This window comes from Microcaecilia unicolor, chromosome 6, assembly GCF_901765095.1.
Source record: "Microcaecilia unicolor chromosome 6, aMicUni1.1, whole genome shotgun sequence".
NCBI lineage: Eukaryota > Metazoa > Chordata > Amphibia > Gymnophiona > Siphonopidae > Microcaecilia > Microcaecilia unicolor.
Genome location: NC_044036.1, coordinates 121,183,082 through 121,201,732, shown reverse-complemented (window position 1 = coordinate 121,201,732; position 18,651 = coordinate 121,183,082). Strand labels below are relative to the sequence as shown.

General features: G+C 46.0%; 1 protein-coding gene across 2 annotated transcripts in view; it reads left to right on the top strand.

Annotated features, from left to right (window-relative positions):
- IVNS1ABP (influenza virus NS1A binding protein) overlaps positions 1 to 18,651 on the top strand; it is a 124,942-nt gene that overhangs the window by 25,626 nt on the left and 80,665 nt on the right. The window contains exons 2-5 of one of the 2 annotated variants that reach the window (XM_030206675.1): positions 410 to 629; positions 17,139 to 17,257; positions 17,608 to 17,777; positions 17,877 to 17,952. In XM_030206675.1, the coding sequence (XP_030062535.1) occupies positions 17,147 to 17,257; positions 17,608 to 17,777; positions 17,877 to 17,952 (357 nt within the window). In that variant the 5' untranslated portion in view covers positions 410 to 629; positions 17,139 to 17,146. Of the gene's footprint in view, positions 1 to 409; positions 630 to 17,130; positions 17,258 to 17,607; positions 17,778 to 17,876; positions 17,953 to 18,651 lie in introns of both variants that reach the window. The other variant, XM_030206674.1, reaches the window with a different exon arrangement.

Below are 18,651 nucleotides of genomic sequence, written 5' to 3'. Positions count from 1 at the left end.
GATTCTTCTAAAGGGTGATATCTGGTTTTGGTACAGCTGACACTTTTCATTGATGTGAGAAGGCTGAAAGTGAAGCAGCCATTCCTGTGTATAAAGTTTGAAGCTACTGTATTAAAAGCAGAACATATTTTAGTCTTGTTAAGCAAAATCGTAATGACATACTGTTGGGTCTCAATTATATACTCTTGAATAACATTCTGTGCCAAAGGGTAGAGTTTTAAACACATTCTGAGCAAGTTGCTAGAAAAAGTAAATGCTTCAGTCAGTGATTCAGTTTAAAAAGAAGTATTTAAAGTTAAAATATAATACCTACTGGGGTTTTAAACACAAAATGTGTAAAGGGTAAAAATGTGATTGCCTTGTTTGTCCTAATAGTAAAATGTTTTCTTTCCAATCTCCTTTATTACAGATTATGATGCATGATTATTACAAAAGAAATTCATGTCTATAGCTCTGAGACTCGATTACATCATTTTCAAGCCTGATAGTTTTGGGGTCCCCACTGTGGCTGAACACACACATCTTCCTGCATTTGGAAGAAGATCTTGAAATTGTCAGACTTTAAACCCAGCAGGGCCTTGGTCAGTTTGTCTCCTCAGGTTCCATCTTACATGGTCATAATCTACCAGGTAAGTGTTTAATCTTTTTTTTTTTTTTAGATAACCTAAGGATCTGCCATTTGCAAGCTTTTTTTCATTTTCATTGTACCTGGCAAATATCCATAGCAAGTATTCAACAGTGTCCAAACTACAGCTAGCATGCTAGGTAGGGTCTCTAAAATTATTGCCCCTGGCCAGTGGTTGTACAAAGGAAAATGTCATCCTGCTTGCGGTGTCATGCAGCCAAACCCACACCCGGCCCTTTTAGGGAGAGTCTCCCAATGTGATCTTTGACTGTAAGCTTACACTGCTTTTTAAGGGTTTGATCTACTTGAAACAACCTAAGTATGTTAGTACTGTATTAATAATTTAAAGTGATTGTTTTAGATGATTAATAGTTTTGCTATTAAAATTAGAAGTGTTGGTTGAGGGAGGAGATTTTACCTTTAACATCTATGTTTAATGTAATAGTAAAGGGGAGACAAATGCCTACATCTTTATGATTAGCACAAATCATTGTGTTGCCAAAACCGGGTCAGGACACAAAGAAACCAGAGTCTTATAGACCGATCTCGCTACTTAATTACGAAGCCAAATTATTTGCAAAAGTCTTAGCTAACCGTTTATCACGAATATTACCAGAGATTATTGAGGAATCTCAAGTGGGCTTTGTACAGGGTAGAAATATTACCAAAAATGTGAGGAAGATATTAACAACGCTGGAAGCAGTGTCCAATCAAGCCATTCCATCCATGCTAGTCAGTTTTGATGCCGAGAAGGCGTTCGATAGGGTGGTATGGGATTTTTTTATTTGGGGCATTAGATGCATACGGAATATGCGGGTTTTTCCAGGAGGCGATTCAAGCGTTATACTTTCTCCCTCAAGCTCAGGTGTGGGTTAATGGAATACTATCCTCCCCCTTCTCAATACACCAGGGAACCAGACAGGGATGCCCATTGTCACCGCTCTTTGTTCTTACTTTAGATCCTCTGATAAGGGATATTCAGAGGACACCAGACATACAGGGTATTGAGGTGGGTACAGAAACCTTTAAAATAGCAGCCTTCGCTGATGATTTACTCGCTCATGTGACTCACCCTAGCACTTCAGTGGGGGCTCTTTTAGAATGTATGGCAGAATATGGAGACTTTTCGGGATTCAAGTTAAATTTAGAGAAATCGGAAGCACTGCAAAGAGAGGGGGACCAGGAGGGTAACTGGAAGGACCGATTCCCATTAAAATGGGCTGACGACTCCTTTCGGTACCTAGGGGTGAGGTTGTCCATGGATATGTCAAAAATATATCAAATGAATATAGAGAGGTTGTTACAAGCTACAGGTCACTCTTTTGAGAAGTGGAGCCACCTACCCCTGTCGCTAATAGGCAGAATCAATCTGTTCAAAATGATCATATTCCCTAGATGGCTATACGTTCTACAAGTATTGCCACTATATATATTAAGAAAAGACCTCCAAAAACTGAATAGGCTATGTAGGAAATTTCTGTGGGGCAGGAAGAAACCAAAATTACGCTTAGAATATCTTTGATAATTGGGCACAAGGCGGGTTAGGATTACATAGTCTTAGACGATACAACCAGGCCTGTCTCTTGAGACATCTGAGGGACTGGTTATTAGATACAGACCAGTTTACTCCGACTAGTTGGGAGTGGGCACTATATAGGCCTTGGCATTTGAATTCGCTTTTGCAGGCCCAATCAAAAAGGCTACCACCTGCTTGCCGGAAAGTATGTTATTACAGCCCCTAAGAAATATTTGGCGTTTTCTTATGGCATCTTGGAATCAGAACCCAAATATCAGCAATCAGCTACCACTTCAAGGAAACGTTGATTTTCAGCCAGGACTGGAAAAAGGGCTAGTCAAAAACTGGTCAGAAATAGACATCACTTTAATTGAACACCTATTAAACGATGATGGGGGTTTGTATAGTTTTCAAGATCTACAGCAGAGGCTTTCCCTAACCTATAAAGATCGTTATATATATAGACAGTTACATCATTACTGGTTTAGTTTAGACCAGGAAGCTTTGGGCACGAGAATGGGCCAAAGGCTTAGAGAATTCCTACGTGAGGATGTCTATGGTCAGGTTTCAATATCTAGTTTGCATAAAGCTTTAGTGTTGCTTCTTCCCCCTCGTAATTATGCTGCGCTTAAAGGGGCATGGAGCAAAGAACTGGGGTATGAATTGAAGAGAGTAAATTTTGTAAAATTGATAAGACATTCCAAAGCAAGTAGGCGGGGCAGAGCTCCAAGAGAGTCAATACAGGATAATACACAGGGGATATATATCACAAACACAAGCAGCGAGAGCAGGATGGGTATCAGATGATCAATGTCCTAAGTGTAAAAGAGGGAGCAACACTTTTTTACATGCATTTTGGAGATGTGACAGAGTTAAAACTGTTATGATTCTGCCGAGTTTACTGAGGGGGTGGGGGGACATCTCTTCTGATTGGCTGCCAGGGTTTGTGCTGACGTCAGGAGATAGTACTTTAACCTGCAGCTGGAGAGTCCCTCTGCTTTGGCGTTACTTACCTTGGTGGTAACTGGAAAGCCGGATAGTTTTATCTCAGAATGTGCTCTGGGTTCTGACAAGGATCTGTGTTTGTGTTAGAGTTTTCGTTTCCTTCCCTCTGGGTTAGCTGCTGCTGCGTGTGTGTTTGTGTGGAGCTCTGTAATCAGGGCCAGCTGCTTGCTTCTTAGTGGGGGCTGGGCGTTGTTCAGCCTCTGGGGCTCTGGGCTGAGTGAGAGCTTATCTCCATTGTTTGATTATAGGATTTCTCTCCCCGTGTGCAGTGAGTAACCCTTTGTGTACTGTGGGTGCTATGTCCCTGTCTCTTTCCGTGTGTTATTTAGTAGGGCTGTGCTTCCCCTCCGCGGGGAGCTTTCTCTCAGCTTGTTTGTTGTTATAGGAGCTCTCTCTCTCTCTCGTGTTCTGACCCTGCTAGCTTAACCCTTTGTGTGCTGTATTTCTGCCTCTGTCTGCTGTGGGAGTAAGGCATAGGCTTTGTCTCCCTTTTTTGTGTCTTGTTCCTCTGGCTTCTGCCTGGGGGCTTTCTAACCCTGTTGGGGGTTGCTGTGTTCCCCTGCCCTGTGCTAGTCCCCTGGGTGGGCGCAGCCCGCTATGGTTCTTTTGTTTCTCCCTCTGCCCTATTGCTGGTGTTCAGCGCGTGTCTGGCATCTTGGGGTCCCGGGGGCCCTCTGGGTTCTTTCACCCCTCCCTGTGTGTATCTGGGTTCCCGTTCGGCCGTGAGGCCCGCACAAGTGGCTCTGTGTGCGTGGGTTCCGGTTCGGCCGCGAGGCCCGCCTGTATGCCTATTTCCCTTCTTCCTGAGGAACTGTGGGGAGGGGTAGCTTAGGGGTATTGTGTAGCTGGGGTGAGTGGTGGTAGGTCGGTCTCCCCTTGGCCTGGGTCGGCGCCCTGCTGGCCTTGGCCAGGGCCCGAGGGCTCACGTCCAACCCAACGGATTACAAAAACATTTTGGAGCTCATTTCATAAATATTTAGAGAATCTTTTGGGTCAAAGAATAACTCCCTCATGGAGGGGTGTGTTAAATAAGCGGGAGGCTTATGGGACTACAGATTACTATTTGGTTCTATTGCTGTGCAAGGCCTACGCAGTGGGGAAAAAATGTATTCTTAAATACTGGAGGCAAGAGGAACCTCCCTCTTTTTGATACTGGAGAAACAGATTTCATGAGTTAATGCTCTGGGAGGTGGTTGTAGCGGCCTTTCTGCGTACCAGAGGTCTGCAGGTTCACCCTTATCTCGACGACTGGTTGATCCGGGCTCCGTCTCAATCAGAGTGTATTCAGGCTTCTCAGAAGGTGACAGATCTTCTGCGCTCGCTGGGTTGGGTGATCAATCTACAAAAGAGTCATCTAGAACCAACCCAGACTCTGGAATACTTAGGAGCCCGTCTAGATACACAGGTGGGCAGAATGTTTCTCAGGAACAGCGTCAGTTGAAATTGGTGAAGCAAATTTGTGCCATTCTTCAGATTCCGGCTCCAAGGGCGTGGGATTATGTCTAGGAGTTGGGCTCGATGGCGGCGACGCTCGAGGTCGTTCCTTGGGCTCAAAGTCACATGCGTTCTTTGCAATGGCATCTTCTCGATCACTGGTCTCCCCTGTCAGAGGATTACACAGTCAGAATTCCCTGGTCCCCGCAAGCTCGTTTTGCTCTTCGGTGGTGGCTCAAGGCGGAGAATTTTTTTCGGGGAATGCCTCTGGCCACGCCAGAATGGCGTGTAGTGACGACGGATGCAAATCTGGCGGGATGGGGGGCTCACTGTCTCGGGCATGCTGCACAGGGCATTTGGTCACAGGAGGAGTCCAAGCTACAGATCAACCTGCTCGAACTTTGAGCAATCCGGTTGGCGCTTGTGTCGTTCGAGGATCTTCTCAACGGTCAGCCAGTACGAGTCCTCTCAGACAACGCGACGGCGGTGGCCTATGTCAATCGGCAGGGGGGGACGAGAAGTGCTCCGCTAGCGAAGGGGGCGGCTCTGATTTGCAGTTGGGAGGAGGGCCGTCTTCCGCTGTTGTCGGTGGCTCACATTGCGGGAGCGCTAAACGTACAGGCCGACTTTCTCAGTCGCAATCGCTTGGATGCTGGCGAGTGGGAGCTCGCTCCAGCAGCCTTTCAACAGATTACGGATCGGTGGGGAATTCCGGTACTGGACCTCATGGCTTGATTCTCCAACGCAAAAGTGCCCCGTTTTTTTCAGCAGGGGCAGGGAGTCGGGGTCCGAGGGCATAGACGCTCTTCTTCAACCGTGGCCGGACGAGATGCTTTGTTTCCTCCGTGGCCAATGATTGGTCGGACGGTGGCCAGGATTTCTCATCATCCGGGGTCGGTAATTCTGATTGCTCCAGATTGGCCCAGGCGTTCCTGGTACGCGGATTTGATTCGTTGCCTGATCGACGACCCGTTCAATCTATCGCATCTGCCGGATCTTCTGATGCAGGGTCTGGTGCACATGAAGGATCACGCTCCATTTCGGCTTACGGCCTGGCTATTGAAAGGTCACGTCTGAGACGTAAGGGTTACCCGGAGGCCGTGATCGTGGCAATGTTACATGCCCGCAAGCGTTCTACTTCGACCGCATATGCCAGAGTCTGGAGAACCTTTGTTTCTTGGTGTTCCACGGCAGGGATTAATCCGCATTCTGCCTCTCTGGGGATTCTTTGCTTTTCTGCAACAAGGAATGGATAAGGAGTTGTCGTTGAGCACGCTAAAGGTTCAAGTAGCAGCTTTGGCGTGTTTTAGGGGGCATTTGGGGAAGCATTCCTTAGCCTCTCATCCAGATGTGGTTCGTTTTCTCCGTGGAGTGAGGCATATGAGGCCTCCTCGGGTGCTGGTAGTGCCAGCTTGGAATTTGAATTTGGTACTTAGGGCTTTACAGCGACCTCCGTTTGAGCCTTTGGGTAAGTCATCTCTGAAGGACATCACGTTGAAGACAGTGTTTTTGGTGGCTATGACTTCAGCGAGGAGAGTGTCTGAGAATTAGGCGCTGTCGTGCAGAGACCCTTTTCTCCGATTTTCAGAAGCAGGAGTATCGGTTAGGCCGGTACCGTCCTTTGTTCCTAAAGTGGTCACGCGTTTTCATGTTAACCAGGAAGTGGTGTTGCCGTCTTCCAAGCGCGAGGATTATCCTGACAACTTTCGGGCTCTACGTTGCTTGGATGTTCGGAGGGCTCTAATCAGGTATTTGGAGGCGACTAATTCTTTTCGGAAGTCAGACCATCTGTTTGTGCTGTTTGCGGGAGCTAAGAAGGGGAACATGGCCTCTAAGGCAACAATTGCTTGATGGCTTAAGGAGACGATTGCGTCAGCGTATCTTTTGATGGGAAAGTCTTCTCCTCTTCACATTAGAGCACTTTCCACGAGAGCTCAAGCAGCATCGTTTGCAGAGTCGCGTCTTGTACCGTTGGAAGACATTTGTAAAGCAGCGACTTGGTCGTCTCTTCATACTTTTGCGAAGCATTACCGAATTGATGTAGAAGCGCGTCGGGAAGCGATTTTTGGAGCGTCAGTTTTGACGGCCGGGGTTGTGCGGTCCCACCCTTGGTGAGGATTGCTTTGGTACATCCCACAAATCTCTGGATTGATCTGAGGACGCTATGGAAGGTAAAATTATGTCTTACCTGATAATTTTTTTTCCATTAGTCCTTCAGATCAATCCAGAGGCCCTCCCTGGGATTCGTTTTCTTAACGGCGGCTATAGTCAGTATGTTTCAGTCGGTTCTGTTCACGTTCCTGTTTTGATTGGATAGTTTATACAGGTTTATGTAAGTTGCAGTTACATGTTGTACTTTATGGCAGCTTGGAGAATTCTCCTGAATTATGCTGCTTTTACAGAGGCAGGAGACTGGTTTATGGTTATACTTTAATGTCCTACTGCTTTGGTATCGTGTATACTGAAGAGAGGATGGCTGCACACGATCAATAGAGCCAAACTTCTGTGTTCTCTCTATCTAACCTGCTGGAGGAGGGGCATAACCCACAAGTCTCTGGATTGATCTGAAGGACTAATGGAAAGAAAATTATCAGGTAAGACATAATTTACCTTGTTAGGTGCTGCTATTTTTGGAGAGGTGTTGATGGCCTTAGGTATTCACCCAGCTTCTCAGTAGTTTTCCAGAGGAGAGGGGGGAAGTAAAGTCTTTGCAGCTGTATATTTTATATGATTTGGATCTGATCCAGCAAAACCAATAACTCTGAGAATTAAACTTATATCATGCTACACAGGGAGGAACAAAGGGGACGTGACTTCTAAGCCCACAGTGGTGCGTTGGTTGCGGGAGGCCGTAGCCTCAGCCTATGTAGTTGGGGGACGGATCTCCTCCTCTGCAGGTACGGGCGCATTCAGTGAGAGCACATGTGGCGTCTCCTGTGGAAGCCCGTTTGGTGTCCTTGGAGGACATTTGCAGAGCCGTTACTTGGTCCTCGGTATATTCCTTCACGAAGCATTACAGGTCGGATGTGGCAGCCCATCAGGAGGCGGCATTCAAAGTGTTGGTTCTTGCTTCTGGGGTGGACCTTTCCCGCCCTACTTGAGGACTGCTCTGGTACATCCCACAAGTCTCTGGATTGATCTGTGAGACGCTGTGGAAGGAAAAATTAGTTTTTGCCTGATAGAGAATAGAGAGCACAGAACTGAGCTATGCTATGGAAACTAGTATAAAGGATAAAATTATAGAACTCACAAATATGGATTAATGGGACGGTCAGCATGGGCTCACAGCCAAGGGAAGTCATAAGTACATAAGTATTGCCATACCTAAATCTTCACTACCCTAGCTGCAAAGGACTCAAGTACAAATCAATTTACGGATCCAGCTACTCCTATATAAGCATGCAATTATGGAACACATTACCGAAAGCCATAAAGACAACGCAGGATTACCTCAACTTCCGGAAATCACTAAAGGCTGATCTGTTCGAAAAGGCATACCCTACTGATCCAACTTAAGTACCTGAACTCAACAACATAACAAAACCATAACCTGCAATGAACAATATATCACTCTTCTTCTCTTAATTCTCTGTGCCTGTAACAAATATCACACTGTATTTGTTTCATCACCGGAGGTGGCTATCACCTCACGGTACTATGTAAGCCACATTGAGCCTGCAGATAGGTGGGAGAATGTGGGGTACAAATGCAGCAAATAAATACTGGGACAGACCAAAGGTCCATCAAGCCCAGCATTCTGTTTCCAACAGTTGCCAATCCAGGTCACAAATACCTGGCAAGATCCCCAAAAAGTACAAAATATTTTATGCTGCTTATCCCAGAAATAAGCAATGGATTTTTTTGTTACATTTGTACCTCGCGCTTCCCACTCATGGCAGGCTCAATGCGGCTTACATGGGGCAATGGAGGGTTAAGTGACTTGCCCAGAGTCACAAGGAGAGCTGCCTGTTCCTCAGTTCCCCAGGACCAAAGTCCACCACCCTAACCACTAGGCCACTCCTCCACTCCCCAAATCCATTTTAATAATGGTCTATGGACTTTTCCTTTAGGAAGCCGCCCAAACCTTTTTAAAACCCTGCTAAGCTTTAACCGCCTTTACCACATTCTCTGGCAATGAATTCCAGAGGTTAATTACACGTTGTGAAAGATTTTCTCTGATTCGTTTTAAATTTACTACTTTGTTGCTTTATCCATGCCCCCTAGTCCTAGTATTTTTGGAAAGAGTAAACAAATGATTCACGCCTACCCATTCTACTCCACACTCCTAGTCCTAGTTTATTTTGGAAACAGTAAACACAATTCACGTCTACACGTTCCACTCCACTCATTATTTTATAGACCTCTATCGTATCTCCTCTCAGCCATCTTTTCTCCAAGCTGAAGAGCCCTGGCCGCTTCAGCCTTTCTTCATAGGGAAATTGTCCCATCTCCTTTATCATTTTCATCGCCCTTCTCTGTACCTTTCTTATTCCACTATATCCTTTTTGAGATTCGGTGACCAGAATTGAACACAGTATTCGAGGTGCGGTTGTACCATGGACCGATACAAAGGCATTATAACGTCCTCATTTTTCCATTCCTTTCCTAATAATACCTAACATTCTATTTGCTTTCTTAGCTGCCGCAGCACACTGCGCAGAGAGTTTCAAGGTATCATCAGTTATTACGCCTAGATCCTTTCTTAGTTGGTGACTCCTAACGTGGAACCTTGCATTACGTAGCTATAATTCAGGTTCCCCTTTCCCACATGCATCACTTTGCACTTGCTCACATTACTACTACTACTACTTAGCATTTCTACAGCGCTACAAGGCGTACGCAGCGCTGCACAAACATAGAAGAAAGACAGTCCCTGCTCAAAGAGCTTACAATCTAATAGACAAAAAATAAAGTAATCAAATCAATTAATGTGTACAGGAAGGAGGAGAGGAGGGTAGGTGGAGGCAAGCGGTTACGAGTCAAAAGCAATGTTAAAGAGGTGGGCTTTCAGTCTAGATTTAAAGGTGGCCAAGGATGGGGCAAGACGTAGGGGCTCAGGAAGTTTATTCCAGGTGTAGGGTGCAGCGAGACAGAAGGCGCAAAGTCTGGAGTTGGCAGTAGTGGAGAAGGGAACAGATAAGAAGGATTTATCCATGGAGCGGAGTGCACGGGAAGGGGGTGTAGGGAAGGACGAGTGTGGCGAGATACTGGGGAGTAGCAGAGTGAGTACATTTATAGGTTAGTAGAAGAAGTTTGAACAGGATGCGAAAACGGATAGGGAGCCAGTGAAGCGACTTGAAGAGGGGTAGTATGAGTAAAGCGACCCTGGCAGAAGATGAGACGGGCAGCAGAGTTTTGAACTGATTGGAGAGGGGAGAGGTGACTAAGTGGGAGGCCAGCAAGAAGCAGATTGCAGTAGTCTAAACGAGAGGTGACAAGGGTGTGGATGAGTTTTGGTAGAGTGCTCGGAAAGAAAGGGGCGGATTTTATGGATGTTGTAAAGAAAGAAACGACGGGTCTTGGCGATCTGCTGGATATGAGCAGAGAAGGAGAGAGAAGAGTCAAAGATGACCCCAAGGTTTCGAGCTGAGGAGACGGAGAATGAGAGAGCCATCAACAGAAATAGAGAGTGGGGAGGTGGGTTTGGGGGGGAAAAATGAGAAGCTCGGTTTTGGTCATGTTTAATTTCAGGTGGCGTTGAGACATCCAGACAGCAATGTCAGACAAGCACGCTGAAACTTTGGTTTGGATGCAAGGTGAGATATCAGGGGTAGAAAGGTAGATTTGGGAGTCATCAGCATAGAGATGGTAGAAAAAGCCATGGGATGAGATTAATGAACCAAGGGAAGAAGTGTAGATAGAAAAGAGGAGGGGACCAAGAACAGAACCCTGAGGTACGCCGACAGGCAGAGGGATAGAAGTAGAAGAGGATCCACCAGAGTGAACACTGAAGGTGCGGAGGGAGAGGTAGGAAGAGAACTAGGAAAGGACAGAGCCCTGGAATCCAAGTGAGGACAGGGTATCGTCATCTGCCATTTAGATGCCCAGTCTCGTAAGGTCCTCTTGTAATTTTTCACAATGCTGCTGCGATTTAACAACTTTGAATAACTGTGTTATCAGCGAATTTAATTACCTCACTAGTCTTTTTTTTTTTTTTTTTTTAGAAGTTTTTATTAATAACAAATCAAAGTACACCCCAACCCAAACTTACACATATAGCTTCATACAGAATACTCCCCAGTTTCCCCAACTTTACCCCCCCCTCCCTTCCCCCCCATAGTCCAGTGGTGAATTATCCTGATCCCGATACTGTTCATATAAAGACCGTATTTTGGTGAAAGGCATCAAGGAACCTCTCCGCAGGGCCGTTAGCTTCGACATCTGGTAGAGGAAGTCCACCTTCTGAGTTTCCACATGTATAGCCGGTGTTTCCACTTGCCTCCAAGCTCGGGCCAAGGCTATTTTTGCCGCTACAAAGTATTGCATCGCCAGTCTATGTTGCCAGCTGGGGATTGATGCAGATCTGAAATGGAGACGGCAGTGCTCCGCCCTAAATGGGTATACCTGCTGAATCACTTTATTGACCAACTCCAACACCTTAGCCCAATAGGTTTTTACTTTCGCACATTCCCACCAGATGTGTAAGAACATGCCCCTGTGACCACATTCCCACCAACACTGTCCCGACACTCCCAGGTACAATCTTTGTAGCCGATCAGCAGTGTAGTACCACCAATACAGCATTTTGGGCGCCGAGTTTTTCTCCATCTTTGGTTGTCAGGCCTTGTTCTGTTTTTGGGCATTGAGCCTTGCTCAGTCTTTGAACATTGGGCCTTGCTCTGTCTTTGGATTTTGAGCCCTTTTTGGATGTTGAGCTTTGCTTTCGATGTCACCCTAGTTCACCAGCCTAGTTCACCTTTTTGGTTATCCGCAACAGGTTATATTTGATCTCTTGTTGTCGGTACTGGCTGTACCTCTGAAAGGAAACAGAAAAAAGCAACACTGGGCTTTCAGGATAGAGATACATCCTTTTATTTTAAAATGACCTGACACGGGCCGTGTTTCGGCACACATATGCCTGCCTTGGGTCAGAGTGGTTCTTTTAGGTATATTACCTAGAGCCTGCTAAATGTCCATGTAATCAAGACGCTGTCGGTTTTTTTACCGACAGCGTCTTGTTTGATTACATGGATATTTAGCAGGTTCTGGGTAATATACCCTGATTTGATTATCTCTAATTGTACATATTTATACCTAAAAGAACCATTCTGACCCCTGAGGCAGGTGCAGGTGTTTGTGTGCCGAAACACAGCCATTTTCAGATTAAAGGACGACATTTATCTCTATCCTGAAGGCCCACTGTTGCTTTTTCTGTTTGTTTATTCTTGTATGCTGTTTTACCCTCTCTCTTGTGACTGTTTATCTCTGAAAGGCACATCTTGCTCCTTCTCTGGATGTTAAGCCTTGCTGCTACTTTGGACATCATATCTGACTCCGTTGCTAAATGTTGCACCTTACCACGTCTCAGGACAACAATGCTTGATGCAGTTCAGTACGTTGATCTTTTCTCCAGCTGAGGCCGTTGAGCATTGCTCTTATAGATATTGAACCTGTTTATGGACATTGAGCCTTACTCCACCTGAAGCCGTCTGCCCTTGGTCCGTTCTGGGCATCGAGATTTACTCCGGCTGATGTCAGGCTTTAGTTCATCTCTGGACATGGAATCGTTCTCCGTCCTTGGATGTTGGACTTCGTTCTGTCTCTGGCAGGCAGACCTTTCTTCTTTGGACATTGAGCCTTGCTCTGGCTGATGTCGAGCCTTGCTTTGTCTCTGGACTTTGAGCCATACTCCGTCCCAGGACATTGGGCTTTGTTCTGTCTCTGACTGGCAGGCCTTGCTGAAGTCACTCAATTTATCATTCCATCACTGGATGCACAGCATTCCTCAGTTTCTGAGTGATGGGTCTGGTGCTGCCCTGCGGCGGTGGAGCGTGGTGCCGTCTCTGGGTGTCAGAGTGCCGTTGTATGGGGTCAGCCCTTGCCCCATCTGTGGTTGAAGAGTGAGACTTTGTTGCTTGTTATCGCGCGTCCGGTTTCAGTTGGCCGGCCCTTCCTTGGGCACTGGATGCCAAGACTTCGCCAGCTAGGGCTACTGGGCTGGCTCAATCTCCAGCCCTTGGCTGCCACTCTTCGCCCAGTCTGGGCACACGATCTCGCTCTGTCTTGACTGGTCATGGCCTGGAGGTAGGCTGGGGCTCCATCTCCAGAGACTGTCTTCTACTAGTACTAGAGACAAGTCTTAACCTGTGTCCAGGTTTTAGTTTGCTCAGCTGTTCCAGGTCTACCTGGCCTATTTTGGCAGGTTGCAATTGTTCTAATCCCTTGGAATCCAGCTTGGCCCTGTCTCTAATTCTTGGTCCTCCCCGGTTTTTGTGGGTAGGGCCTTGTTCAGTCTCTGCCGTTTTTGCCAGGCTCCCTTGTTGGCTGTCGGGCATGGCTCCTCAGTCGAGCCTAGCTCTGTCTCTGGTGGGTGGACCTAGCCTTCTTACCAGACGTACTGGAGGCCATCTGTGGCTGTGGTTCTGGTGTTGGATGTGGGGCCTTGGATCCGCGGGAAGTCGGGTGTTGTTCTCTTGCCCTTCTGGATGGCTGACTGGCGACCTCTTTCTGTCTCTGGCAACTGAGCCCTTCATCTTCGCTATCTTTCAAGCATGATGTCCTTTCTACTGGTCTGGCTCTGCAGTGCTGACCGCTAGTCTTGGCATTGTAGTGGATGAGCGCGGCAGTAGTCTCCCTTTTCATTCAGGCTGGAACGGTCTCTGGTTCTTGGTCTTCCGGGACTCTGCTCTTTCATTGGTTGTCAAGCTTCCTCTTCTATGGGATGATGCTACTGCTTTGAACAACGGAGGCTGGATTTTCTTCTGTAATTGGCACATCTGCAGTGGTTCCAGCGCGATACTTTGGAACTTCCTGCCGGGTGTCTTACTTTCTTGGTTTTCTGGCTTGAGGTTTCGAGCCTTTCGAGTATTGGGGTCTTTTCGAGAGCTGAATCTGTCTCCTTTCTTCTGGCTCTAATTGGGCATCCCCTTTCTTTTTGCCTTAGAGGGAGTCTTTTTGGCTTCGTTTGGAGATGGCAAGTCTGCTTGGGGTCTTGTGCCTAATCTGCCCCCCCCCTCCACCCGTCTTGGGCTCTGGTATTGGCAATCAGGCATTGGCCTGTTTCGGAAATCCCACCATACTTGGGGACTGCTTTGGTACATCCCATTCGTCTCTGGTTTGATCTGTGGGACGCTGTGGAAGGTAAAATGAATCCTTACGTGATAATTTTCTTTCCATTAGTCCCAACAGATCAATCCAGAGGCTCACCCTTTGCTGCTCTTGCCTGAGTATTTTTCCCTGTTGGAGGGGCTATTCTCTTCCTGTTTGTAGTCCATAAGGTTCTATCATTTGGCACTGTCATATACATAAATAACTATGGTGGAGGACCAGCATGCTGCAGTTTGCCACACTGAAATTTTCCCTCCCGCTGTGGTGGTAGAGGATGAGCCTACACAGATTTTATAAAGGCAGCAGAGGGCTTCCATATTGGATTTCCTTTTTCCTTCCACTGCTTTGGTATCAACAATACTGAGATTAAGGTGGCTGCACATGTCCACATATACTAAATCTCTGAAGTTTTCTCTATCGCCACCTGCTGGTAGAGGGACGTAACCCACTGGTCTCTGGATTGATCTGTTCAGGGAGGGAGAGGCTTTCAAAAAAATGCTGTGGAGGGAGGAGGAGGCTGTTTTAAAAAAAAAAAAAACGGGAATGCTGTTGGGGGAGCGGATCTGTAAAGGATGCTGAGGGTGGGGCTGGGAAAAATATGGATGGTATCTGTGTACAGGTAGGGAGCTGTAATAGTTAAATTATGAGAAATTTGCAAATTTTGTGCACAAAATTTTGATTTTTTTTTTTTTTCTGTTGGGACTAATAGATTATCAGATAAGGACTAATTTTACCTTCTACTCGTATCCCAATACATCCAGCTCACAAGAAGTATCTTTGAATTTGGCAGGGGACACGTCACTTTTGTTGCCTTTTGACCATGCATCAACTTCCTGGGTTTTCACCAAGTATCTTGCAGTAGTTGCAGCATTGCTACGCAGACTGGGTGTCCATGTGTACCCCATCTTGATGACTGGCTGGTGAAGAGCATGTCATGGGATAGGACTCGGGAGTCCATGCAGAGGATTTACTCAGGTGTTAGAGCTATTAGGATTCGTTTTAAACTACCATCTGCTCCCTGTCCAGCGATTGGAGTTCATTGGAGCCATGCTAGACACTCAGCTGGATTGGGCTTTTCTCCTTGTAGCATGGGTAAATGCTCTTGTTGCTCTCGCCACTTGAATCCGAACAACTCAGCAGGTCAAAGCTTTACAGTTGACACCCATGGCACATCTTCACATGAGAACTGCTCAATGGAACTTATCTTCCTAGTAGTGTCAGGCCGCAGGTAACCTAGAGGGTGTTATCAGAGTTCCGCCAGTCCCAACTCTAGTGGACAATTTGATCCAGTTTGACTCTGGGACTTGCGTTCCCAATTTCACAACCTATGAAAGTTCTGATGGACGCATCCCACCTAGGATGGGAGCTCATTTAGACAGGCTTCAAGGTGCTTGGAAACAGATCTCCAAAACAATCTTCTGGAGCTCCAGGCAATCTGGAATGCTCTAAAGGCTTTCAGGGATCAGCTAAACAACCAAATTGTACTCATTCAATCAGGTTGCCATGTACTACGTGAACAAGCAGGGGGTACTGGATCAAGACCAACTCCTTAAGGGTTCACCTTGGTGCAATGAGTGCTTAACATGTAGAAGGTAAGCCCATCTCTGGGCAGCCTCTAGTTCACTTCATGAAAGGTCTGCTGTTGACAAACTTCCTGTCATACCTCCACTTGTGTCATGGGACCTGAACGTCATTCTCACCCAGCTGATAAAAGCTCCTTTTGAGCCACTTGATTCCTGTCATCTGAAATACTTGACCTGAAAGGTCATTTTTGGTGGCTGTTTACTTCAGCTCGCAGGGTTGGTGAGCTTCAGGCCTCAGTGGTGGATGCACCTTTTACAAAGTTTCATCGTAAGTTGCCTTCCACATGCAAATTGTGTTGGAGTTCTATTAGTCGATTGTCTTGCAACATTCTTTCCCTGACCTCATGCCCATCCTGGCAAAACGCACTGCATACCTTGGACTAGAGGCGAGCATTAGCCTTTACTTGGAGCAGACTAAGCCCTAAAGACAGTATACCCAACTTTGTGTCTTTTGATCCCAGTAGGTTTGGAGTCGCCATTGGGAAACGCACCATTTCCAATTGGCTGGCAGATTGCATTTCTTACACTTATGCCCAGGCTGTGCTGACTCTCGAGGGTCATGTCAGGGCTCATAATATCAGAGCCATTTCTATGTTGGTAGCCCACTTGAGGTCGGCCTCCGTTGAAGAAATTGCAAGGCTGCAGCGTGGTCTTTAGTCCACACATATCTCATTACTGCCTTGAGCAGGATACGTGATTCGCCAGTCTGTTTGGACAGTACTGCAAAATTTGTCTGGGGTCTAGAGTCCAATTCCACCCTCCTAGGCCCATTTTGTTCTCTTCAGGCTGCACTCACCCAGTTGTATTTAGTTTCAGGTTAATTACTTTTTTGCCCTCACCATTGTGAGGTCCAGTTGACCACTGGTGTGTTTTGGTGAGCCTGATAGCTAGGGATTTCCATCTGTGAGAATTATAGACCTGCCTGTCCTCAGAGAATACCTGCTACAGCAGGCCTTATGTTCTCACATACCCTTCCACCTCTCCTTGGAGTTGTCTCCTTTTTGTTATGCTTCATATTGTACTGCTGGTCCTGCGCTCTCGCAGTGGGCAGGAAGGCTTTCACACATACCAGGTGGAACACAGCTAGCTCTCAAAACCTATTTATAAGCTTGTTACAAGCTCCATACCAGTAACGTGGATCCTCAATTACCCATCTGAGAATTAAGGAGTACTGTCCTCGGAGAATACCTGCTACAGGTAAGTACCTTAGCTATTCTGTGGGTGGGTGCAGGGAGGGAGAGGCTTTCAAAAAAAAATGCTGTGGAGGGAGGAGGGGGCTGTTTAAAAAAAAACAGGGGGGATGCTGTTGGGGGAGCGGATCTGTAAAGGATGCTGGGGGTGGGGCTAGGAAAAATATGGATGGTATCTGTGTACAGGTAGGGAGCTGTAATAGTTAAATTATGAGAAATTTGCAAATTTTGTGCACAAAATTTTGTTTTTGTTTAGAATTCTGGCAGGAGTAATACATATGTATAAACCGCTTTGGTGTTACCCAGGCAGTATATCAAATCCATGATACCCCCCCACCCCCACCCCCCAGTGTAAGTTTCATTGATCAGTTAAGCTGTGGAGGAGATCTGAGGTGCTTGAGAACTAGCTCTGAATTTGACCTGGTTAGCCTTTTAAACAAGGTATGTCAATTCTTCCCTGAATCTGCTGAGAAAACTGAGGTATATGTAATCCTATTTTTTTTTTTTTAGCCAAACAGATAACACAATGATTCCCAATGGATATTTGATGTTTGAAGATGAGAACTTCATTGAATCATCTGTTGCAAAATTGAATGCACTGCGCAAAAGCGGACAGTTCTGTGATGTCAAGCTGCAGGTAATGCTGACTATTATACTAAAATTTCACAAACCTTTCTCCTATAATGGTTAGTAAATAGCTTCTTAAAGTAGTTTTGCGTTAAATAGTGGGTCCTTATAGAATATAAATGAACTGAAAATTTTCTTTGTGTTTTCCTGTTTGGAGAGAAAAATACTTGGTGCATAGGTCCGTAAATGTGACATTAGGTTAACTGTGTAGTACTGAATTTCATTTTTTGGAAATTGTCCTGTAGTAGGTATATCTAGAAGGTTTTTGTAAGGCGTAATTTCATATAATCTGATCTCTTAGATTAGATCATAACTTATATAGTGAATTAAACTGGCTTTTTTTTTCTTGTACAACTTAAGGTGTGTGGACATGAAATGTTGGCACACAGGGCAGTCCTGGCTTGTTGCAGTCCCTTTCTGTTTGAAATTTTCAACAGCGACAGTGATTCCCATGGGGTTTCTCACGTTAAATTTGATGATCTCAAGCCTGAAGCAGTTGAAGTTGTATTAAATTATGCTTACACTGCACAGTGAGTAACATTTTTGTTGGAGTAGTGTTTTATTGTGTTGAGTATGTGTGTAGATATCTTAACTTCACTTTCTATGTGGAAACCCTTTTTCTACCATAGGTTGAAAGCAGACAAAGAGCTGGTAAAAGATGTGTACTCTGCAGCCAAGAAATTGAAGATGGATCGAGTAAAGCAGGTATAATTGTAGTTGCTATGAAAATGAAACCTTAAGACGGGGGAAAGTGTTGCTACTCTATTGTTCTGACTTCATAGAAACAAGTTAACATATTTAGGTGATAAGTCTGACAAAAAGGTTAACACAGCCCTGTTGAAGGGATTATAATTCTTAACAAATGCATTAAATTAGTCTTCTGACTTGAAATGTGACACCATGATACGCTTCTTTTTGTAACGCTTGTACATTTCAATAACATCAAAAAAGACAAACCCGAAGAGCATACTTTTTTTTTTTAATAGACAATAGGGAGACTGCCGCAAGAGTTTGTGGCAGCCATTTTGAAAGAGAACCTGGCATGGGCAGGAACAACTGGGGTCCCCTCCTGGTGTCAGCATCCTCCTCCTTCCATGTGGCTTGGGCATCTTCTCTTTCCACTGCCCCCCTCTCTCCCCAATGAAGCACCTCTCTGGGCTCGCTCTTTGTCATCGTCCCCCAACACCTCCTTGCCTCCTTTGCCGTGATTAATTTTTTAAAGCAGTGCTGGCACATGTCAGCAGGGACAGGCTGAAGGGAAGGCTCCTGGGATTGGCTGAAGCAGCCTGCTCTTGCTGATGTGCGCCAGGACAGCTTAAAAAAAATTAATCGCAGCAGAAGAGGCAAGTAGTTGCGAGGGGAGGAAAAGAGGGAGAGAGCAGAGAGGTGCTGCTTTGGTGGTGG